The sequence below is a fragment of the Scleropages formosus genome, chromosome 18 (assembly GCF_900964775.1).
Source record: "Scleropages formosus chromosome 18, fSclFor1.1, whole genome shotgun sequence".
Lineage (NCBI taxonomy): Eukaryota > Metazoa > Chordata > Actinopteri > Osteoglossiformes > Osteoglossidae > Scleropages > Scleropages formosus.
In genome coordinates this window covers 12486136-12508350 of record NC_041823.1, presented here as the reverse complement: position 1 = coordinate 12508350, position 22215 = coordinate 12486136, and the positions used below count along the sequence as shown (strand labels likewise).

At 45.2% G+C, this 22215-nt stretch overlaps 1 protein-coding gene across 3 annotated transcripts in view; it reads right to left on the bottom strand.

The window, feature by feature from the left end:
• osbpl3b (oxysterol binding protein-like 3b) overlaps positions 1–22215 on the bottom strand; it is a 41155-nt gene that overhangs the window by 9229 nt on the left and 9711 nt on the right. Inside the window, exons 2-15 of one of the 3 annotated variants that reach the window (XM_018740712.2) lie at positions 13720–13893; positions 10443–10559; positions 9869–9922; positions 9465–9578; positions 9066–9227; positions 8711–8834; positions 8517–8620; positions 7953–8045; positions 7459–7618; positions 5129–5259; positions 3275–3382; positions 2005–2142; positions 1377–1470; positions 585–826 (exon numbers count right to left, since the gene is read on the bottom strand). In XM_018740712.2, coding sequence (XP_018596228.1) covers positions 585–826; positions 1377–1470; positions 2005–2142; positions 3275–3382; positions 5129–5259; positions 7459–7618; positions 7953–8045; positions 8517–8620; positions 8711–8834; positions 9066–9227; positions 9465–9578; positions 9869–9922; positions 10443–10559; positions 13720–13788 — 1710 coding nt within the window. In that variant the 5' untranslated portion in view covers positions 13789–13893. Of the gene's footprint in view, positions 1–584; positions 827–1376; positions 1471–2004; positions 2143–3274; positions 3383–5128; positions 5260–7458; positions 7619–7952; positions 8046–8516; positions 8621–8710; positions 8835–9065; positions 9228–9464; positions 9579–9868; positions 9923–10442; positions 10560–11702; positions 11840–13719; positions 13894–22215 lie in introns of those variants that run through there. The other 2 variants (XM_029259934.1, XM_029259933.1) reach the window with 2 other exon arrangements.

The window sequence follows — 22215 nt, the reverse complement described above, 5'->3', positions numbered from 1 at the left end:
AACGTCTCGTTAGAAACAGCCTTGCGAACTGCTATCAAAGCGAGGCAATCGGTCTACTGTCATAGGAAGCACACTTAGAAAAAGGCTTCGACATAAATAAATCACCCAGAATAGCAAGGTATTCTGGCTGTTTTGTTTTATTTGAGTCGGATTTTGATGCTTTCTAGTGAGAAAATGATTTGAAAAACAAATGGAGATTAGTGACGTTACAAGGTTTCTTTATTATGACCGAAGTCATTACTTTGCATTCAGTCTGTTAATAAGCCATCTTAATTTATTCTTCACCTGTCCGTCAGACGAGTATGAGGCTCCACTGCTCCGACTAAGAAAATTAAAACAAATCAGCTGCTCCGGACAGTCAGACAACTGTTAATGTCGAGCCTTGTGTTCTGTATCTCTGGATATTGCTGCAGAAGGACTGGGAAGACATGTCGGCTCATTTCCTCATCAGAATTGCTAATGAACGTCTAGTGGACAAAGACCAGTTTCCAGTGAGCGTACTCAAACTTTTGACTGGTACTGTATGTGTGTGGTTCTAGGGATCCTACGGTCGCCATGTGGTCACAAGGGTCGTGTATGCTCACCATGCGCTCGAAGGGGTCCAGTGTGGCGGCGGCCTGGTCCAGCAGCTCGCTGTACTCCAGCTCCTCGCACAGTCGCTGCAGAGTGTTGAGCGGCTCGTTCAAGGCCACCGGCATGGCCACCTTGGACAGGTCCTTCCCAATGTTGTTCCTCAGGATGTTCCACAGGCTCAGGCTGCTCGTGTTGGGGCTCGGGGAGGGCAGACAGGACCGCCGCCTGTGGGGGTCGCCGTTGTGCACGCAGCCTGGGGAGGTGGCACAGAGCGCATCGGCTAAGAACGCACGCCACGCCCACCGATACTTCCCCCCGCTAACTCACCGCAGCGGACCCACTTATGCATTTCGCTCTTTCTCCCGATGGAAAGGAATGGGAGCGACACGAGTCCAGCTTCATCTCAGCTTTTGAAATAATAATAACGTGTGCAATGATGAGTCATCCAAGAGCTGTTTTTGCATCACCCAGCAGTCTTTTGACAGTGTGTTTACAATATTTCCCTGTATTTTCCTGTTTTCCTTCGCTCGCCTTAACACCTCACAACATGGGGGAGGGTGAGATGCTGGCTGAGGACAGGGCTCTGTGGACTGGAGACTCGCCTTGCGAGGACACCGAGAAGGATGCAGCACCATTACAATAAGAGCAGAAAGAAAAACAGCCGCCGGTGGGGTGGCTCTTGCTAACAAAGCACACTTTTCATTTCGATATTGAAAATACAGATGTTTATTCTCCCATCTGCCGAGGAGACGATAACTAGTACTTGAGCGGACCTGTCACCCCAGCCCTACTGTGTGCCGCACCTGGGTTGGATCTCTCACTCTCCACCTCGTTGCTGAAGTTGTCCATGGACATGTTGTCGCTGATATCGCTGATGTATGAGTCATCATCGGAGGCCTGGAACACAAGTGTAATTACTGCAGGTCTGCCGCTTGTTGAAAGGTAAAGTACACCCTTCAGTGCTCCCGCAGCCCCTCCAACCCCGGGCGGTTCCCAGCAGCCCGCAGATCTCTTTCACCTGCGTGCTGTCGACGCGGACGCCTCGGGGAGCGTGTTTTGGGGAGGGCGGCGAGGAAGAGACCATTTCTCACACCTCGCTTCCTCAGCGGTGTATTTTTAGATGAGAGCAATTGAATTCGTGCTCCAGTGTTTTCCAGCGGAGTCGCCAGCGTCGGCGTGAACGGGAAGACGCGTGCGTCTAGGCGCTTCGCTTGTGGGAGAAGCTGTCAGCACTCCCATTACTACGATGTCGAGGATTAGGCCTTATACATATTTGCTGATACGGTTAGTCCAGATTAATGTCACCAATCTGGCTTAACCCACAGCGTGCATTTGAGGGGATTTACAGAAGGCAGGAAATTGAACTTTTTCAGCGGGAGAGCTAAAAGGGGATGCAACATGGACCATGACGGCGGCTGCGGGCTCCCTCACCTCATTCTCCGAGGAGCTGGCGGACAGCAGCACTTCTTGCGCGTCAAAGAACTCGGAAAGAGACTCGGTGACAGACGCCCTGCTCTCGTTGGACGTCTGGTGGACGAGAGGACGGGACCCATCCGTGGACTCCTGTTTCTAAGGGCGAACACATCATACCGATAGAAAAGGGGCAAAACTTACTGGCAATATATTTTCAAAAATAGGTCCAAGATAAGACACTAATTTCTTCAAACAAAACTAAAGACTAGTGAGATGATAATAAACAACGAACGCGCATACAAGTGCCGTCATTGTTCATTATTCTTTCGATGGCACCTTCGTTCAAGGCATGTTGCAATGTTAGGTAATCAACCTTACAATGATTGAGCCATTTCACACCGCAGGGTATTCCTACTGTATCCTTTCAGGGCAAGTACCTTGATCAAGCATGCTACAGGACTGGGATTCGAACCACACACCTTCAGACTACAAGACAGCAGCCTTAACCAGTATATCACTACCAGGTTCTTCCAGAGAGGAAATATTTAATATAGCTAATGACTACAATAAGTAATAGACTTTGCTAGAAGGGGCCAAATAAACAAAGGCTAATGATTATACAACTACGTTTCATTAGAACAGGTGCGGTGATTTAAATGTGTCGAAAACTGAAAAGTATTGCCGAAGAACTACATGTGAGAACTTCCACGGAAGCTACTGCAGAAAAGTTCTTCGGGTGCCTTGCGACGAACGGAAGCTATTTTAAACAGGTTTTGCCTTGAACCGGACACTTTTGGCGTGAAGCGGCGAGCAAGTGCGGTGCAAAGGACTGACAGGTTGAGGAAAACAAAGCTTTTGTGAACCGTGAGGAAAAACAATATGAACAAATACATCCGGAAATTATAAACGGAACTCCGAAGAGGCGTGATTTGACAGCGGAGCATTTACGACTGGCACTCGAGGGAGCATTCACAAAGCACACCCACTGACGGAGATGCTGTTGGGGGTTCTCGGAAAGGCCGCCGGGACGTCTACGTGGACGTTCAGGCTCCCGGCGCACTTCCGCGGCATAACACAGTCAACAAAACCGCACTGGTGTCACAGTCCTTCTGCGTTATGCGGGGCGGATGACGAGGGAACACAAAAAGCTGATGGAGGGAGGGACACGCGCCGAGGAAGCGGCCGACACAAAAGGGAATCTCATCAGTGTCGCAGTGCGAGTGAGACACGAGCGTGGGCGGCGACAGCCACGGCAAGGGGGACGTCCACATGCAGCGCCCGCACCAACCTGCAGGGGGCCCGTGTTGACGTTAGTAAGGACGGCGGGCTCTACGATGCACGACTCTGCGTGTATCCTGCTCAGGCGATCTTTCAGCTCAGAGTTTTGGGCTACGGCCTGGAAAGGTAACGGCGGTTGTTTGAGACACACAATCAACACAAAGCGCTTCAACCGAACGCCTCTCTTCAAAATGCGCCTCGATCACGCACCGAGTTGAAAATGCCTACCGAATTCCTGCGTTTCGAATTGTTTTATCACTTTGTTTGAGATTCGTAACAAAATTAAAAAAATCAGAAAGGTTGATTACATCAGAACGAGGGGTACGTTCGCTCCACAGACTCAGTTCGTTATGTTCGAAAATAATTTAGCTAATGATCCTCGTAAGAACGTAGCCTTCCCAAGTTTCTCTTTACATCATTGACATTTGAATTTATGGCCACGGATCTTTATTTTATGCTCTTTTGTTTACACGTTTTTATCAGCACGAATCAGATATTTCATATTATTCCGTTTCCATTAAGAAAAACTGATTTAACCTAAAGTAAAAATAAGCTAAGTAAGCTAGGCTAAGCTGATTTAGCTAAGCAAAGTAAGAATTTTTGTCATTATTAAAGTTGTAAAGTTTAAATAATAAGCTAATAAGCTTAGGTTTAGCAATAGTTTAGCTATTAATTTTACAGTAAAAAGCTCTACAGTGACAGCTACCACGGAGAAAGATGTTCACTAATGGCATCTTTACCGAGATCTTCTTTTAATCTCCACAGAAACGATAAGCAAAAAGACGGATATCGAAGATGAACGACTAAGCCAGCTGGTTTTTTGCGAAGCTATAAATGAAAACATACAGTATACTGTATGTGAAAAAAACCCTCTGGGGGACTAAGAAGATAATTGATGGGAAAGTAATATGTCCCACTTAACCCTGAAGAGGTGCCTGCAGAGGAAACAGAAGCACCAGCCTGTGGTCTACTTGGCTCTGCTAATGAGGTCCCCCGGCTGTCGCGAACAGGCCGATACAGCTGCGCAGACACGCGCTGTACCATCGCGTGTCTCAGAGAGACCGGAGAGGTAACTCGTTCCAGTCCGAGCGGCCAGGTTTCGTTTCGGCCTCGCACTTTCTGTGCGAGTATAAGAGCCCTGTTTGTCAGAGCGGAACATTTCTTCGCTGTTCCCAGAATGGCACGCGGGCCAGGAAGAGCATCTCGAGACCACGGATATGAATTATGCACGAATCCCTCCGTGTACGCTCAGAGAACAGCCTGGAAAGGGACAAAGACTCACACGACAGAAATAACGAGCGACGCTCAAATGCGAACTGACGGCGACCAACTGTGAGCGGCCGCATCCTGCCCTGTTTTTGTCGGCGCCGAGGACGGAGATGAAACCAGGGGCAGGACGGACGAGTGTAAGGCAAAGCTACGTGTAGTGGACGGGGCGCTACTGACTCAAGGACACAGCTCTCGTGCACCTGCCTGCCCACCTGCAGACCCAGCGCTTCCCACACACCTCTGAGGATCTGCCTATGATTCAACAGCAGATGGCGTTGTGACAAAGTAACTGGACAAAAGTGTGACAGTTGAAATCTCTGGAGGGGACGCAGCGCATTGTCAAAGTGCTTCGGTATGTAAGTAGTCGAAGGACTTTGTGAAAGTAGGAAAGAACAACCGCTAGCAAACATCAATAAATAACGCAGCCTTACAGGTGGCTGCAGCCCACACCGATAAAAGCCCAACGAGGATTTGGACATCACCAGTGTGATCCCACCCAGGAGGGGGGCCTCTGCTAGTGCTGCTCAACAATCTCAAGTCTTTAGGAGTTTGTGGTGTGGCTGAGTACACGATGAGACAGAGTAGAGTGGCTTACCGAAGCGAGGGCGCTCTTCAGCCCCAGTATCTGGTTTGAGGGGGGCTGGGGCATCTCCTGGTCCAGCGCTTGTTTCAGCCTCTCCCTCTCCGCAGCCAAAGAGCTGAGGGCAGACTTCATGGTGGCATGCACTGTGGGAGCAAACAGAAACACATATTGCACGTGATGGCACCCTAGCAGCACGGGTGAGCTACTGGGATGCCCCCCATGGCTTCTTCAAGGCAGGAAGTGCAGTGATTCATTGTGGGGGGAAGGAGTGGGATCATCACTCCACGGATAGTGGGCACATGTTCCAGCCGGCTGCGAATGATGAGGTGTGGTGGCCACACGTGCAGAAGCGCTTTGGCTTCACAGCTCACTGCTGGCCCATGAGCAGAAACGAATGTGACAGTGTCAGCCATAACAAAAAAGAGGCAGGGCACTGAGAAGGAGGAGAACCTCGGATCATTAAACAGCACAACCTTATCGCTGGACCAAGGGCTAATTAATCCTTAATAATCTGTCAGACCTAGAGGAGGTGGAGGGGCGAAGGAGAGGGTGGAGATGGGAGACGGTGGGACACCCCGTGATCTGTACGTTGAATAAAAGCTTGGTCAGAGGCGGAAGAGAAAAGTCACGCTCTACCAATGCACAATGTAATCACTGAGTGAGTGAAACCCGCTGTGGTCACCCCATTCCTTCATAGCAGGTACATGCTCTAGAAAGACAAATTCTGTCAGTTAACCACAAAGCATAAACTCCATATTTAGAGACAGTTTTTGTAAGGCTTGATAAATGAACCTTGCAGTAAGTCATAGGCATACAGGGTAATTAAGGTTTAACAAAACTGTAATGAAATAAATCATGTCAGCTGAACACAGCACTTTAAACACAAAATCAATACATGGACTAAATTAAGATTTATGCCATAGTTAGTGGGATGCACCCAAACAGTAAAAGCTTAATTCCTACCTAAAAAACCTAAGTGAGTAACAGAAACAAAATAATAAGTCTGTTCTAGGAAATGAAGAATTATGCCAGTACATACAGAACATATGTGGCCAGTACAGAGAACATCAAAGAACAGTTTGGAGAATGTTTCAGGAAAGATTTTATATATGAATTTAAACTGGAATTGACTTTGGATATAAGAAAGGGAACATTTTCTTCTCTTGGTTTCCACACCATTTTTAGTATGTACTGCAGTGAAATCATACAAAGACATAATCTTATAATTTTGCTGCGGCATTTTTTCCCCTAATGCACTGCGCAAAGTCTTCCATTTGAATACAACTGCAAAGGATAATGCACCGGATCAAATCAGACTGATTAATGGAAGTCCTGCAAATCTGATCTAGAAGAATGCACACTATTCATGGGAGACACATCCGTTTCCTGAGTAGGACTTAATGCACATCAGTGCATCTCTACATGCAGAATTCTCTGCTTTCATGGGAGGCTCATTGGGTTAGAGGTTCATGCACACAGCTCCCTCCTCTGCCACAGCACTTATTTCTGACTATATGCACATCCAGAATTCTGAAGCTGTAAGAACACCACATCTCTGTTATACATCCAGGATCCCCATAACATGCTACGTGTGTAGAAGTAAACTAAAATTCTAAGTTTGATGTAGTGGCCCTTTCATTTAAAACTGTTTCAAGTATTTGACCCATTTAGAGAACAGAGTATTGTTATTGAAGTAATTCAGCGTAAGTATTGTGATCAGGGTTATAACGGCAGAAGCAGGGTTTTGAATGCGCAACCTTCTGGATTCAAGTTTATGTCCTTAGCCCCTTAATGCCCGTCTATGGTGTCATTCAAAAACAATATCTTGGACAATAAAGAGCTGAAATACATCCTCCTGAAGGACTGCCTTCCACTAGATTAATTGAAAAATAAAGAAAGAGCTCTACACTCCTCCACCTCGGGCTGAGAGGTCAAAAATCAAAGGTCCATAGGTTCTTGGTTTTGGCTCGGATGTGGCCTCAAAACTGCTGAATCCCTTCCTAAATCCACGAAGGGTCTCGAAATATGTCTTTTTATCCAGTCCTTTCCTGACCTCGCAGCTGCTCTATAAAGTGACATCACATCATCTTTCACAATCACCTTTACACTTTCTGTTAGACTGACTTCTACAGAGGGATACGTGTGTGTGTGTGTGTGATGTATGCTTTGGAAAAGCATCTGTGACATAAATAAATGCAAATAGTAATGTAAATCATGAATGCTGTAGTGTTGAAGTTAAAAAAAAAAAAAAACTGCTACAAATAAGACATGCAAAAACTCTGGAGAAAAAACATCATCAGAGTGTTTAATTCTTGTAGGGTTGAGGAAACTTCAGGACTCACAGTTTTCTGCCACTCGACAGAAATCCCCCTGTAGCTTGGACACGTCCGAAGGTGAGTCCAGAGGCTCTGGATAGGCCTTGTCATTCCCCAGCTCCACGGTGGAGAGATTCGGGTTTGAGGCGTGCAGGCGGACGGACCCAGAGGAAATGCAGCTTGGAACCTGGTGCAGCGGAACGAACGCAAAGGAGCCACTGTGTCACATGCGCAGGACGCTCATCAAAAACTCCTCTTACAAAAGTTACACAACAAGTGGGAAACCACAGCAGCTGAAAGTGACATAACTGCACAGCACTGCACTGACAAGTCAAACAAACAGTAGAAGAAAAGGCAGGTGACCACAGTCTAATGATGGTCCTGCGACTCACACAGTGGTACACTATCCATTATAGTTACAGTGCGCTCGAGGTGTCCAAACTGTATGCCGAAACACACCGTAGTAAAGAAAGAACCAGCCTCATATCATACCACAAATGGCTCTGCTGAAAAGCTTGTACCTGCAGGGTTGTTTTGGTTTCTTTCCCATAGTTCTTGGAGCGCCACTTCCTGGGTAACCTCTTCTCTTTTTTTGGACTGTCAAACGTGCAGGCCTACGGGGAACAGAGAGTAGGCGCGGCCCCGGAAAAGGAGCTTTAGCGTCAAATCAGTACAAACACTGAGTTACGCTCTCTAATGTCTGGGCTGAAAAAGGGTACATTTTCTAAGATGTCTGTTTGCAGAAAGTCACAGTGAGAGATCACAGTAAGGGCAGCAGTAAAATACCACTGACTTTAGCAGAAAGCACAGCCAAACAGTGCACAGCTGCCAAGGAGCGACAATCAAGACAGTATCATGAGAAATATTTTTTCTTTTCTTCAGTAGAACAACAAGAATAAATAAGCCCAGCTTCTATGTTGAAGTTCAGCATTTACAAAAATGTGCCGGATTTAAAAATTACACTTCAAAATTGTTCTTTATTCTTGAAAGTGTAAGTGCTCCCCTTCTACCCCCAAAATGAAGGCTTGCAGGAGGATTTGGGGACCGGTTTCCTTGCGGTCCACGAGGTTCAGGGGCATGTGCACCTGCAGGGCGCTGATTGCTGGGGCCGAGTACGTGCGGTGGAGAACCTCCATGCTCTTCAGCAGATGTTGGAGATCCAGGAGGTAGGATTCACACACTGAGAGCTCTGCGGGAGGTGGAGGGGTGGGAGTGATGTAAGCGGCTTGTGGGATCCGCACACCGTCACCGCGAGCAGTTGGTGTATCCGGGAAGCTACCTTTAGTGCATTTGTCCATGTCGTCTGAGGACTGCAGCCATGCAGCCACCTTGGCCTGGCTAGTGAAAGTCACGGGGAAGCTTCCCGGGGGGTGGACGGACGACTGCCTGGTCAAGGTAGAGCACTAGGACAACGGAAAAAGACAAAACTCTGGCCTCTCTCAACACCCAAAGGAAACGTTTCAAAACGATTACAAAAGCAAGTCATACTGGAAAGGAAGCACATATTACGTGATTGCTGAAAATGCTGAGGAAAATTCTTTACGAGAAAGAATGGAGCCAACTCCTTTAGCCTAGATTCTGATATACTGTAGGAACAGCTTAGCTCTGCAGAGAATCACCATCAGGGATCTTACCTTCCTCATGGAGGCACTCTCTTGCAGGATCGGAGAGACTGGCGGAAAGTGGGAGTATAACAGAGGTTTCTCATGGGGGTACATGGCAATCTCGTTCTGCCGGAACAGCCGGTGGTGACGCAACTTAGAGACCCATTCATCGAAGAGCTCCTGGGTCTTCATCTACACGCACATAAGGAATCGTGATGTCAGTGCTGACAGAGAAACCAAAATGGTGGCTCGTTCAGGGTTCTGTTTGCTTCTCTTTTCCAGATACCTTCTGTTTTTGGTATTCCTTCAAACCGGTTGTTTGTAGGTCAGCGTTGACACACATTCAGCTGTGGAAGCTGTGATCTGAAAATCACCTGTGTCGCCCACTGTATTCCTGACAGATGTGTAAGAGTCTGTTAAGGGCTTCACCTTCAAATGATAGATGTTCTCCTCTGCATCGAGGTCGATGCATTTCGCTTTCTTCTTAATAGCCATGACAGAGAGCCCCACGTCAATGCACCCATGCAGCTTGCCTTTCTCAATCTGGGAAGAAGGGAGACTAGATGTCTTTTATACTTTATCTGCATGATACACAAATATGCAAGTTTTCAATCAATGAGGGGAAAAAAGCATCTCATTCCTCTCCAAAATCAAAATCAACTCTACAGATTAAATGGAAGACCATCTTTCAATGCTGTGCGACCAAATACAAAAGTCCCCTATGCCTACAGCAGACCACAAGCATCATCTTGTTGTATCACTATGGAGTGATAAAGGGGGAACTATGACACATGTGCTCAGAAGCTACTGTAGTACAGTCCCCATGCACTCACATCAGCTCCAGACTTGGCATACTTCAGGATGCCCTTGTCCAGCAGGAAGTATCTCTGCAGAAATAAGGAGGACATGTTTGTCAATTGGAAACCAGTTCTGACTCCCACCAGTGAAGTCACCGTGCGTGCCACCCTGTTTTGTGAAACTGCTGCTAATAGCTGGGTTCTGCCTACCTCGCTCTCAAGGGTAAACTTTTAAAACGGCAGACGTCCCTGGTGTGTAAAAGGTGCCAAATGCACTTATTCCAATTAGGCTGTGGATTACCAGCTAACAGAGTTAAAATGAGAATTGCAATTACAAGTCAAACAGCTTCTCATGAGAGAGTAACCCTTTATGAGAAAGTAATATTGGAGGACAACATGGGAATAGAACCAATGGGGTTAAGTATTACGACAATCATCGAAAACACAATTCCACTTGCCATTTTTGACCCTTAAGCTGTTGTGACTATTATTTCAGTGTCCACCTTTAACCACTGCTACATGTATTTGTGTGTCGTTTTCTTCTTTCTAGTGTTTGGGAAGGGAGAGTGAGACTCACACCATGGTTCTCAAGGTGCAAAGAGGAGCTCACCTTGTGCCAGCCCTTCATGGGCCATTTCCTCCTCTTCAGCAGGAAGCCCTCCTGCTTCTGGGGCTCCTGGACATTACTGATCCCCCCACGGAGACCCTCCACAATCTCCCAGCTGTCCTGCAGAGACGCACGCACATAGCAATGACGAGTTATGGCACACACCACCTCTTACCTCTGCAGCATTCAGCTATTCCATGACCCCAGTATGTAGGCACTGCTATTATCCTCACCACATCTGTCTTTTAAAACCTTAACTTTTTATTCCTCAATCATTTACAGTGATTTCTGAATTAAACATACTTTGTTCTATCGACCAGGTTGTTCAGTGCATCAACCATTCAGTGATCCACCCTACACAGTGTAGTCAACATTCACCAGACGTACACATTTTGGCAAATACACACACACACACATATTCAGAACCGCTTGTCCCATACAGGGTCACGGGGAACCGGAGCCTACCCGGCAACACAGGGCGTAAGGCCGGAGGGGGAGGGGACACACCCAGGACGGGACGCCAGTCCGTCGCAAGGCACCCCAAGCGGGACTCGAACCCCAGACCCACCGGAGAGCAGGACTGCGGTCCAACCCACTGCGCCACCGCACCCCCCATTTTGGCAAATACTTTTGTATTATACTGTATACGTGAGCATTGGTCAGTGAATCAAATGACAATGTGCAAATGGTTGTTTAACAAAACATAACTTTACATAGTATAATTTTCAAAAGCACGTTTTGCAGAATAATTTTCAATACATAAAGCAAAAGGTGCTTAAGTGTCGGTCTCAGTTTGTCCATAGCTCTTGATTGCGATTGCATAGCCTATATTTTATGCTTTCTGTCTTCAGTTAGGTTCTATTTTACTTGTAATGTGCTCTGTATCATTCTTGGAAAATGGGCACTTTTTCTTCATTTTTCAGTAATGAACATCATAGCTGAGAAGCCATCTGCTATTTTAAAGGGTTTACGGTATCCTGGCGGGTATGAGGCGGATTATGGCTGTGCTCACTCTTTGGAAGAATCATCTGGGTGGTGTCGGGGCTCATCGCGTTCTGTTTCGAAATAGTGCTGTGAAAGCCAGAATGTCTAAGCTGCCGTCAGTGAATGACAGGCATTGAAAGGAATCTCCCAAGTTATCCCTTGCTCCCGTGAAGGCTGTGGAGCCATTTGTTCAGAGATGCTGTGAACTGGAAAAATGTGCTACGCTCAGTCTTGACATTCATTCTCCTCTTACCCTGTTTTCCAGAGCCCTGTACTCACCCATCTCCCACGGCCCTCATGGAGAGACCTGATTGTAAGGCATAGTGCCAGTCAGAACTAATCTTCTTCCATCCCTCATACTCAGGAAACTTGTTTTCAGTGTCCTGTCCTTCTCACATCTTTCCTTTATTCTAGGATCAAAGAGCAGGGGTTTGGCATATACCATATACCATATTCCATATTCCATACACTTTACATTCACACTCCAACTGTGTGTCCCCATAGGTCCCCATCCTAAAACAAAGCCAATCATATATACCTACTTAGTATTATGCCGATTAAAATATGTACTGTATGAACTCCTCACCCCTTTATAATGCATACAGGCTGTGACTATCTGATGTTTGTTCAGATGCTCTCCTGTCTAGAGGAGCTCCTGTGAAGTCCTTCACTCTGTAGTCCATCCTTCCTGAACAGTGCTGTGTGATTTTGTCTTCTGTTTCTGCTTTTCTCCCTTAAGAACTGGGACACAGTCTGAGCGCTGGGGGACGAGGGAGGGGTCTGTGTCTAAAAATAACAGTTTATACCTGGAGGGCAAATGAAAAGGGAGACATAAGACATGAAGAACACGCCCTCCCTTCTGTCTGGATGCCAGGGGCTAAACTCAGAAACGTAGAAAATGTACCAGTGTAGGGATAGCATTTGACATGAATGTCAAACACGAAGGACTTTTTTTTTCAAGAAATTAAGAAATGCACGCTGAAGACCTTGATGGATATTGTGTGGTGAATGTGAAGGAGACTCGCACATTCGCTGGCTGACCCCTCACCACAATGTAACACAACACTGATTCCCCAACGCTGGTCATTGCGGCACCGCAAAACATGTAACGGCATCCTCTGGTTCAAATCAACTTTTAATTTCTCCATTTGGCATCACATCCTGAGGACTACATTACAGAACGCAGACACACTTGCAGTGCCACCGTGCGCGCGTATAACAGACGTCACGTAAAAACACTTTGCAACTCAGGGTAATCAGCTTTATGACACTTGATGATGAGATTAGAGCTCTGCAGCCTCATAACCAGGTCACTGGGCTCAGCGTAAGGAAGGTCCACATCCCTCATGAGGTTTCATCATCCCTGTTCAGCACCACCCCAGCAGCGATCATGACATGCAACCAGGGATGTTCTCTTATTCAGCAAAATTATTTATATCCACCTGTTCCTGACACCAAGGGTCTTTGTGAGAACCACACAGTAACTATGTTTTCAATGACTTTTGACTTTAATATCCTTTGGGTTTCAAATTTTTGGAGTTTCCGTGGTCATCGTGTGGTCATTTACAGACATGCTCTGTGGGGTAATGCATGAAGCAATACTGGCAGCAACAGGCTGTTGCAAATGATCTTTCAAAAGGACAAGAAAGCTAACGATTAATGCAACATTTCTGTGGCTGCAGGTTCTGGACTTTGTGAAGCGTTCGGCAGTGAGCGGCATGAATGAAGCACTGGACTGTGTGTTTATAAGTACGTGTCTGGGATTCGCCAGGGTGTTTGCAGTGTTTGTAACAGGTCTGACTACACAGCCATTCAGAAGAAAACCTAGATGGCATTATTCCCATTTACTGCGTAGTGAAGTGGTAAGCAATATAAGGTGGTACACAGTCAGGAATCATTAGCATATGACACAGCAGTTAAGGCTATCTTTATTTAATCTGAAGGTTGCTAGTCTGAACCCTACTGCTACTCTAGTACCAGGTACTCACCCTGCATCAATACAGTAACAAAACCGTGCTGTGTAAATGTGTGAAACCATTGTAGAGTTGATGACGTAACATTCCAAGTTACCTCGGACAAAGGTATCAGCTAAAGAGTAGGTGTAAGATGTTAACCTGATGTTTTCATTCAGATGCTACCTTGTTTAGTATGTCCTATAGGTTCAGAGGTGATATCGGTAGCTTTCGCAATGTCTCCTATCAGTGAACGGCTATAATTACAACTTGCGTGGTGTCTGTGCGTGCCATGATGTCACCTGCTGGCCGAACGATTTCAGGTGTCAGCTGCACAACACTACCTGTCGGCTGCCATGCTTGGAAGATCCACTGCTGTTGCTGCGGGATGGTGACGGCATCTTCTGGGCCATGGAGGAGGTCTACCCCTCCAAGCTCATCTCACAGGAGAGGTGTGACTTCAGCAGAAATCTTCCTCCCAGGTCATATTTCCCTGCCTCTGGACACTCTGGATTACCCTGGACAAATGGAGTAAGAATACTATATGAGGCCAATCTGGAGGAACATTGTGCTAGAAAGGCATGCAAAGCCTGCCCTGGGTGTGTCTCACTCATTATGGGAAAGAGATCTTGACATAAGTGTGTCTCACCTATTGCCAAGTATGTGGAAACCAAGTAGCACAGTAATGAGCAACATTTCAAAGTATGCTATTTTACTGTCACTATGAAATACAGAACTTCATACATATCAGCACTGCACTTGAAACAAGAATGTGCCGTACAGATCATACAAAACCCAGCCATCCAGTTTTGTCCACTCTAGAGAACATATATTTTAAAGTTACCTCCCAACTACTCATACTACAATGCTGAGTCCTAATGCACCTTATAGAGAACATTCAGTGCTTTAACTACATTTTGCTGACACCAAATGTAGGGGTGAGTGTAGAAATCCTCTCAGGAGGTCTCAGGAGGATGTATACACTGTGATCACAATTAAGTAGCAGACATTGCAAGTCTTATGAAATGCAAATTTCTTGACTAACAACATAAAAAGGGTGAAAAAAGAAAGGTGCAATGATGCAGACATTCTCTAATTTACATATTGGTACAGAGATTCCTGTATGTGCCATATTTAAGCTTTAGAGCAAAGCAAAGGGGAACTAAAGCATACAACCATACCAGACCATGTTGTCATGTGTCTTTGAAGGTAATAATAAGCTGAGCAATAAGCTGAGCAGTGACTAAAAGGTTAACTCATAGGAAGTATAATATATTTAAAAATGTGTACTAAAATTTCTTCACGCGCTATTACATTCAGTATTATTGAGCGAGGCACCGGACGTCAATCATTTCAATAAATTTATGGTTTTAAAAAGCCTTAATTTTTAAGGAATGTACCATGAAGCCATTCTAAATAAAAGCATCCGCTATGAAATTAAATTAAGGAGATGATAGAAAAGTCTCAAGACTTTTTCTGGGTCAGGAACACATACTAATATGAGGAAGTCAGAAGGTTCAAGGGACAACTGAACTGAACATGACTGAAGTCTGTTGTTAGTTCAGGATGTGATGTAAGAAGCCTCATGGTTAGTCATGCAACCTGAATGCAATGCTGTTCTAACATAATAAATTAAAATTTCATAAAAACAAAATTTACAAACTTCATGCAATATATAAAATTCACAAAGGAATTAAAATGCCTTCTTCATGAGAAGTAAAGAATTCGTTAATGAAAGATGAAACTGGTAGTAGTGATAACACAACAGACAACAATAACCAAAATTCTTAGAGCCAGATGCAACATAGTGGGGCGGTAGTTAGCAAAAAAAGTGCAACACTGTGCAACTGTCCCACAGCCCCACAACCCTCGTACCCCAGATAACAACATCTCATTTCAGAGAACAGCCATCACTGCTGAGTGATATCAAAACACATGCATGTCATCGTTCAGTTTCCCTCTGATCTTTACACCAACCTTTACTTGAGTATTAATTCACAGTATGCTATAATCCTATGCAGATGATCACCAACCTCAACACACCCAGGTTTCTGGAGCACAGCAGGGAATGACCCACAGTAGCCTGCACATCAAGGTCAGAAGATTGTTAGTTAACCGACACTGACCAAGGGTTTCTGAGAAGATCTTCTGCAATCAGCTCACAGTGATAATGAAATCAGACCTGCACATCGTGAAACACAACTTGGGCAGATGCCTCAGAGATAATTATATTTCTCCGGCATCCCTACTGCTATGTCAGGCCCCCTTTGTTTGGACTGTTTCTTGGGACCAGCAGACAGCAGTGAGGTCACCTCAAACCTTGAGCCTTTGAGTGTCACAGAGTCTCAGGTGACTTGCTGCTATTTCTCAGGCTCCTGTGATTTTTACCAAATCCAGCAGACAGATGGGAAACACTTGATAAAGAAATCTCCACAAAATCAACTTGTTTTGGGCACAGACAAACAGTACACCTGCTGTGATATGCAGCAGCAGTGCACACCATCCTCAACGGTGTTTATGGGGTACAAATGGAAACGTTACTCTGTTTCATCCCAGCATGTAGGCTTTAAATGTCATGTGTTGTTGATGTTAGTCTGACGGAGTGGGAGGTTATTGGTCGAGGGGTTTGAAGGAAACGTGTGGGTGGGGAATGGCTAAGCAACAGCACAGCACTGTTGCCCCTTGGCCCCCCAGGTGATTCCGAAACCTCAGAACTACAGCGGCAAAATCAATGCACAGTGCCCCAGTCTGTGTGGCAGCTGAGTGATTCAAAACACAGGCAAGACATTTCAAACATTGCAGCAACACACTCTTAGCATGAGAGACTTCGCTGACCGCTGACACCCAAAAGACAATTCACATTTTAAAATTCACAATGCAGCTGCGGTACTTTGGCGGCTCCAGCCAAGAACATACCAGATTCATTGCAGCTGTATCATTTTGACTCCTCTCCACGTATATAGTAGCCACAGTATATTTAGCAAGATGTTAAGTAATTTTAAACCTGCAAGTGTACCTACTGTAGAGTACCTGTATTAAAGCATTTGAATCTCTCGACACCCAAGTCCTATTATTAGCCAGCAGTATTTAGACTGAAAGTTATTTTAAGGAACAAAGGGTTTTGAATAAGAGTCGCAGGGAGCTGCTAAAAAAACAAAGTTCCTTCTGCTGCAGGCCACAAAGACAAAAACAGGACAGTTTGATGAAAGAGCTCATCCCCCTTGGAACACGAGGCTTGCACTCGGCATGGATGGGCAGGATCTCCTCTGGGCCGCGAGCTCGGCTCTGTCTAGATCTCAATCTCCTGCGACCAACAAGCAGGAGCACCACGGGCACATGACAGGTTAACCACGGCGGCAAGGTGTCAGTGTCACTTTCGGCATCGAATGCCATCCGGCCGGCGGAGGGGCACCGCGCCAACACGGCGCTCAGACTCCTACCGGTGGCAAAAACATGCTTTCATAGGGCTGCTGCTGTGAGGGTATGTCAGCAAATGGGGAAAAAGTAAATAATACAAAAGAAAGCAGTGCTTGTGAGAGCTACACTTTCTGGAACAAACTGAGCAGTATGATATTCAAACACCCCTTTTCAGTGTGAAAAACGGAAAAGTGAAGAAAGACACTATGTTGTACAGGACTATGCTGCACTGTGTCAGTTGAGGTGTAAAGCCAACATTTAACAAGATTAATCCAGAGTCCATTATCAACATTTTAAGCACAAACAAATTCTAAACAGGAGGCCTGAGAATATCTTTATGCAAGGAGGTGGAACAGGATGATTAAAGCCATGTTCGGCTTACCAACATGCACCGAAGAAGACACTTCTTTCTGGAATTAGGGATACACACTCGCGTAAACAGAGGCCGAACTGAACCTAAACGCAGCTCCATTCCCTCCCCCCATTCCCCGCCCCCACAGTAAATCCCCTCTTTAGAAGCCAACAGGGACCAGCTGCCTCCATCGGCCTCAGCCATCATTTATTCATCTGCTTTCCACCCTTCTCACTGCTTTGTGTGCACACACCCAACGCTCGCTCAGCTCAGCTCTCCCACTGAGGACAGGAGTCAAAGGCATGGGATGGTACGTTGAGACTGCAATGCCTGTGTGACACCGACACTGTAATTGGGGCAGTCATTTTTTGTCCTTTTGCTCTCACGCGAACACACACACGCGCAGAGACACGTGACAGAACCAGACGGAAACTGTTTCTGCACTCTGACTCTCAGTGTGTTTTTTCCGTTTGAATGGACAGTAGACACAGAGGAAGGGAAAGGCCAAACTCTTCTGCTTCGTGTAATGCCTTAACTGTTGTTTGGCGGGTGGCAGCTAAAGATCGGGGGTGGAGGGTGTGCTGGCGGGGTCAGAGGACTATGCCCACGTGCTGACAGGTAGTCCAATGAAAAATGCATTGACACCCTAGGCACTGTGCATTCTCCAACATCCACTCATCTCTAGCCTTTAATTCTACAAAGAGATAAAAAAAATCAGTCATATTACAGGATATACAGGGGTTTGTAAACACGGAAACGAACACGTACTTGTATTCACAGGTACAATTTCACACATCGCACTAAGAAATCAGCATACACTATTCCAGAGCACAGTCCTCCTGTTACACTGCTCTTATTGCACTTCCTTCAATGAGACAAAGGGAGAAAAGTTCAGTTAAATCAGTTTCAGCGGCGTCCATGTCTTCCACGCTGCGAGAGCGCTCCGAAAGACAGCAGAAGCATTGCTGTTTGCAATCTGAATGATCCGTGATTGTAGCGGCAGCATAATAAAAGTACAGATATAATCGCTGTGAGAGCAGGGGAAGCAGCCCAAGAGTACTGCTCAGAGCCTAAAAAAACCACAAGAGTTCCTTCGCGTTTACTCACCCTGGAAAATACACACAGTATAGCTGAGTGGGTATTCACTCTGCAACAGAAAGCCATTGAATTTCCAGCTGAATGGAACTACAAGTAAAGGGAAACACAACACTGCAGCTCTTATTCACCCTCTAGTTCTTCAAGTGGAAACATGGAAAGCAGAACTCAAGAAACCGCAACTGATCAGGTCAGATCAGTAATTTTAGGAAACCTGTCATCAATATCAGGTTTAACTCATTACTGTAATATTATTACTTAATATGTCCAGTAACTGATAAATATAATGCACTACTAGCATTAAATGAGTGATAATGAAGTAACAATTGGTAGGTGACGTATTACAATTTCTGAGCAAACGCTACATTGACAGCCACTTGGAAAATAGTACCGTATGTATATATGCACATGTATTTCAGTTCAACAGTTCACAGGCCTTGTAAGTATGAAATAAATGAAACACATATGGATCATGACCCCAAGCTGCATTAGCGGAGTCTGTGTAGAACGCTCAGAACTATTAGCGCCAATAATGAATAATGGACAACCCTGTCCGAAAGATACGGTCCGATACAATGATAAACAGAGAGAATGGAAATCTTTATTCTCATACCCCAAGGAACCTAATGGACTATTAAAAGCTTCTGAGACACCTGTCTAATCGCAGACGTACAGGAGTTTAATGACAGCAGACGTTATTGCAGTACAATATGCATTATTGATGAGAAATCTGCCTCACGGCTTTGATAAGATTACACCTGGAGCTCTGTCCGGGTGTTCATAATGAACAGGAGCCTCTGAGTTCATGCCAGTTTAATGATCATTCCAGTTGCAGGAGCCAGAATTGACAGCCGGCTGCAGCCCATAGTGTAAGGGGTCTGATCCAAACAGAGGGAGTAAAATGTGTGGATAAACACCCACGCATCATTCTGCCTGCCTGGGAGCACAGGCATCTAAACACCGCACAAACATTGAGCAAGTTCTTACACACCACCTCTGTGGCAGCCACTCACACTAGCAAACAGAGGAAGCTGTGAACTGACCAATGCTGAGCGACTGCTTCTCTCCACTGGGAGTACGTTAACCCTCCAAAACCATCTCAGGATGGAGCGTGGCCGGCTGTTTTGAGCTGTTTATGAAAACACCATTGCATCACAGCATTAGGGGCTGTGTCCAATATGTGATTCATTACCTAAATGGGAAGCATAATCATTACTGACCCCTGGGAAAACATGCAGTACTGCTGAAAACACACTCATCTGGGGAGAACGAGAAGGAAGAAAGCTCAGGCAAGGAAAATTTGAATGCAACTGAGTTAGGCAGCGGTTTAAATTTGACTTGAAATGAGAAGATTGTCTCTAAGATCAGGGATCAGAGGCCAGCACCTAAAAAGCCTTATGTATGGCTAGATATAAAAATACCAAAATAGTGCCATAAAGCAAGCATGTAGTCTTGCTAAAGGAAAACCTAATTTTCATTGAGATTGCTGAAAAAAGGATGGTAAAACCCTTGAAAGGGGTCATTTTAAATACACAGTAAAAATCCTTTAAAAAATCACCTTGATGAAACAATACATGCCTTTATTAGCTGATCTTGACACACCATTAACGATCGTACCTGTTAAGGGCAGGACAGACGAGAGGATCATTATACTGTCACCGAAAACATCACATAAAGTGTCCATCATCTAATGTATCCTTAGACAGATCATTATCACACATCGTTCTTTTCTCTCAACGTTGGAGATGTCATTCCAAAGTTTTGGGTTTCCAAGACTAAGCCTATAGAAGGTCATCACTGTGTTTCTGAGAATGAAAATTTGCCCTTACCCATCGCTCACTCAAAGACAAAAACACAGGAGGAGAGTCTGCAGATTATCCCAGTGAGTTAACAAGGATCAGTAAACCTGGATTCATCCAAAAACTAAAGAGGCCCATCAACTGTATAGGGCATCTACCAGTTTCCAAAATGTGGGACTGATAACCTTGTCCAAACAACATGTGGCCCTGGCAAACCATGCATAAATACTCACACATTTGAATTTGTTAGCCTATCAACAATTGTATTAAAATGGTATAGAAAATTGCATTTTCCGAATTAAATGCACACTCCAAGAACCTATGAAACATTCTGCCTTTGAGATGTACAATATTCTTCTAATTTATCATTTATCACGGGATTAATTTTCCCATTTATCATTGCATCTTACGGTATATTACATCAATTGAAATTTCAGTTAAATATAGGAAGGGCAAATTTTGATCTTCTCTATGCCGTTAACCAGAATAAGATAAAGCAGATTCATGTACACTATCATAATTTGATAAAGGCTTTTGTGAAAATTTTCTTTCTCTGTCAGCTCTTCATGGCTGCATAAACCTGTCCCCCTCCTACTAAATACTATCCCAAGCTTGACTTGTCATCTGAGATGCCCAGAGTAAGAAGTATAAAACTCTTCAGATGGCAAAGAGCTGTCTCCCCAGCAGACATTAGACAAAAATAAATGTATTCACTTCATGCACGGTCCACCAATTCAAGCATTATTATAGTCTGAAAAGTTCTATCTGTGGAACTAGCCTGTATTATTACACTGACAGATATTTCTTCCTGACTGTAAAAGTGGGCCTGTGTTCCCTGGGGTGGCAGCAATGAAGCCGCAGACAGCAATTGGGAACGATCTCATACTAGGCCACAACGTGATCAGGAGACAAGGCAAGGACATGGGTCTAAGAGCCGGTTGCAGTTCACAACAGAGCTGTTGTTCGACACACCACAATGGGGACATTTCATGAGTCCCTTTTGCCAACTCTGCTCAGTAAAACACCTAAGTCAGCAGAAGTGTGTTTCAGCCTGAGACAGAGTTGCTCATTTTCTGGAATCCCAAGATGGTCGTTCAGCTAGCTAGCTATGAAACTAGAGAAAACAGAAGAGGGTGGCTTTTTGCACTGTGAAAGCACTAAGGCATGGGATCTCACGGCTTCAGTGCCTTAACAGGTCAGCTTGGCTTGTGTGCAGTGGGTGGAGGACTGTGGAGGAAGAAACAGACATATGTCCAGATGGATGGCCGAATGATAGGCTTCCATCCTCCTTTGCACGATTCCACTGGCTGAATGCCTACTCAGACAGGCATGACAATTAATCATCTCCACCTTGCCCGCCCCATCCCCTTTCTTTTCCCTCTGCAGATGAAATACAGGCCAGCGGCAGCGGGAGCTGGAGATGGGCGGGAAGAAAAGTAGAGCAGCACTAAGAGCAAGGTCAAAACACGCCAGGGTGCATCAAAGCTCTCTGGCTGAAAGAAGAGAAAACTGAGAACCACCATTGATGTTATTGCCATAACAACGCAGGGTTTCTGTTATTGGTACTTGGTTATAATCACTTAAGGTTTCCAAAGGATCTTCACTAATCCTCCCTGACTTCCCTTTATCTCTCATAGATGTAAATATGATGCAATATATAAGCGCAGTTCTAAAGGAACTAAAAAACATGTAGCCCCAGAGTTACCATTGTGCAAAAGAGAATCCAAAATGATATAGATCAAAGTGATGCACATTTTGTCACTGCAGGAACTGTAACATTTCCCATTCATTTATTATCAGCAACTGCTTGTCTAATGCAGGGTTGTGCTGTGGTGACCTTGAGTTTGTTGGAGAAACATACATCCTGGATGGCATTTCGGTCCATTGCAAGGAAATTACTCATAAAAGTACAGGCAATTTAGAGTAACCGATGCATGCAAAGCTCATGTTTTTGGACTCTGGGAGGAAGCTGGACCACCAAGAGGAAACCCATAGGAACACTGGGAGAACATGAAAGCTCAAAATAGTCTAAGACAGGCTTAAACCCATGTCCCAAACCACAAATCAGGAAGGCAGCAGTACTACCTGCTGCAGCACTATGAAGTTGCTGTAACCTTTGTAAATTCCAGAGAATTTTGCCCAAGTTAACAAATCAGTCCGCCTCACCAACGCACAGG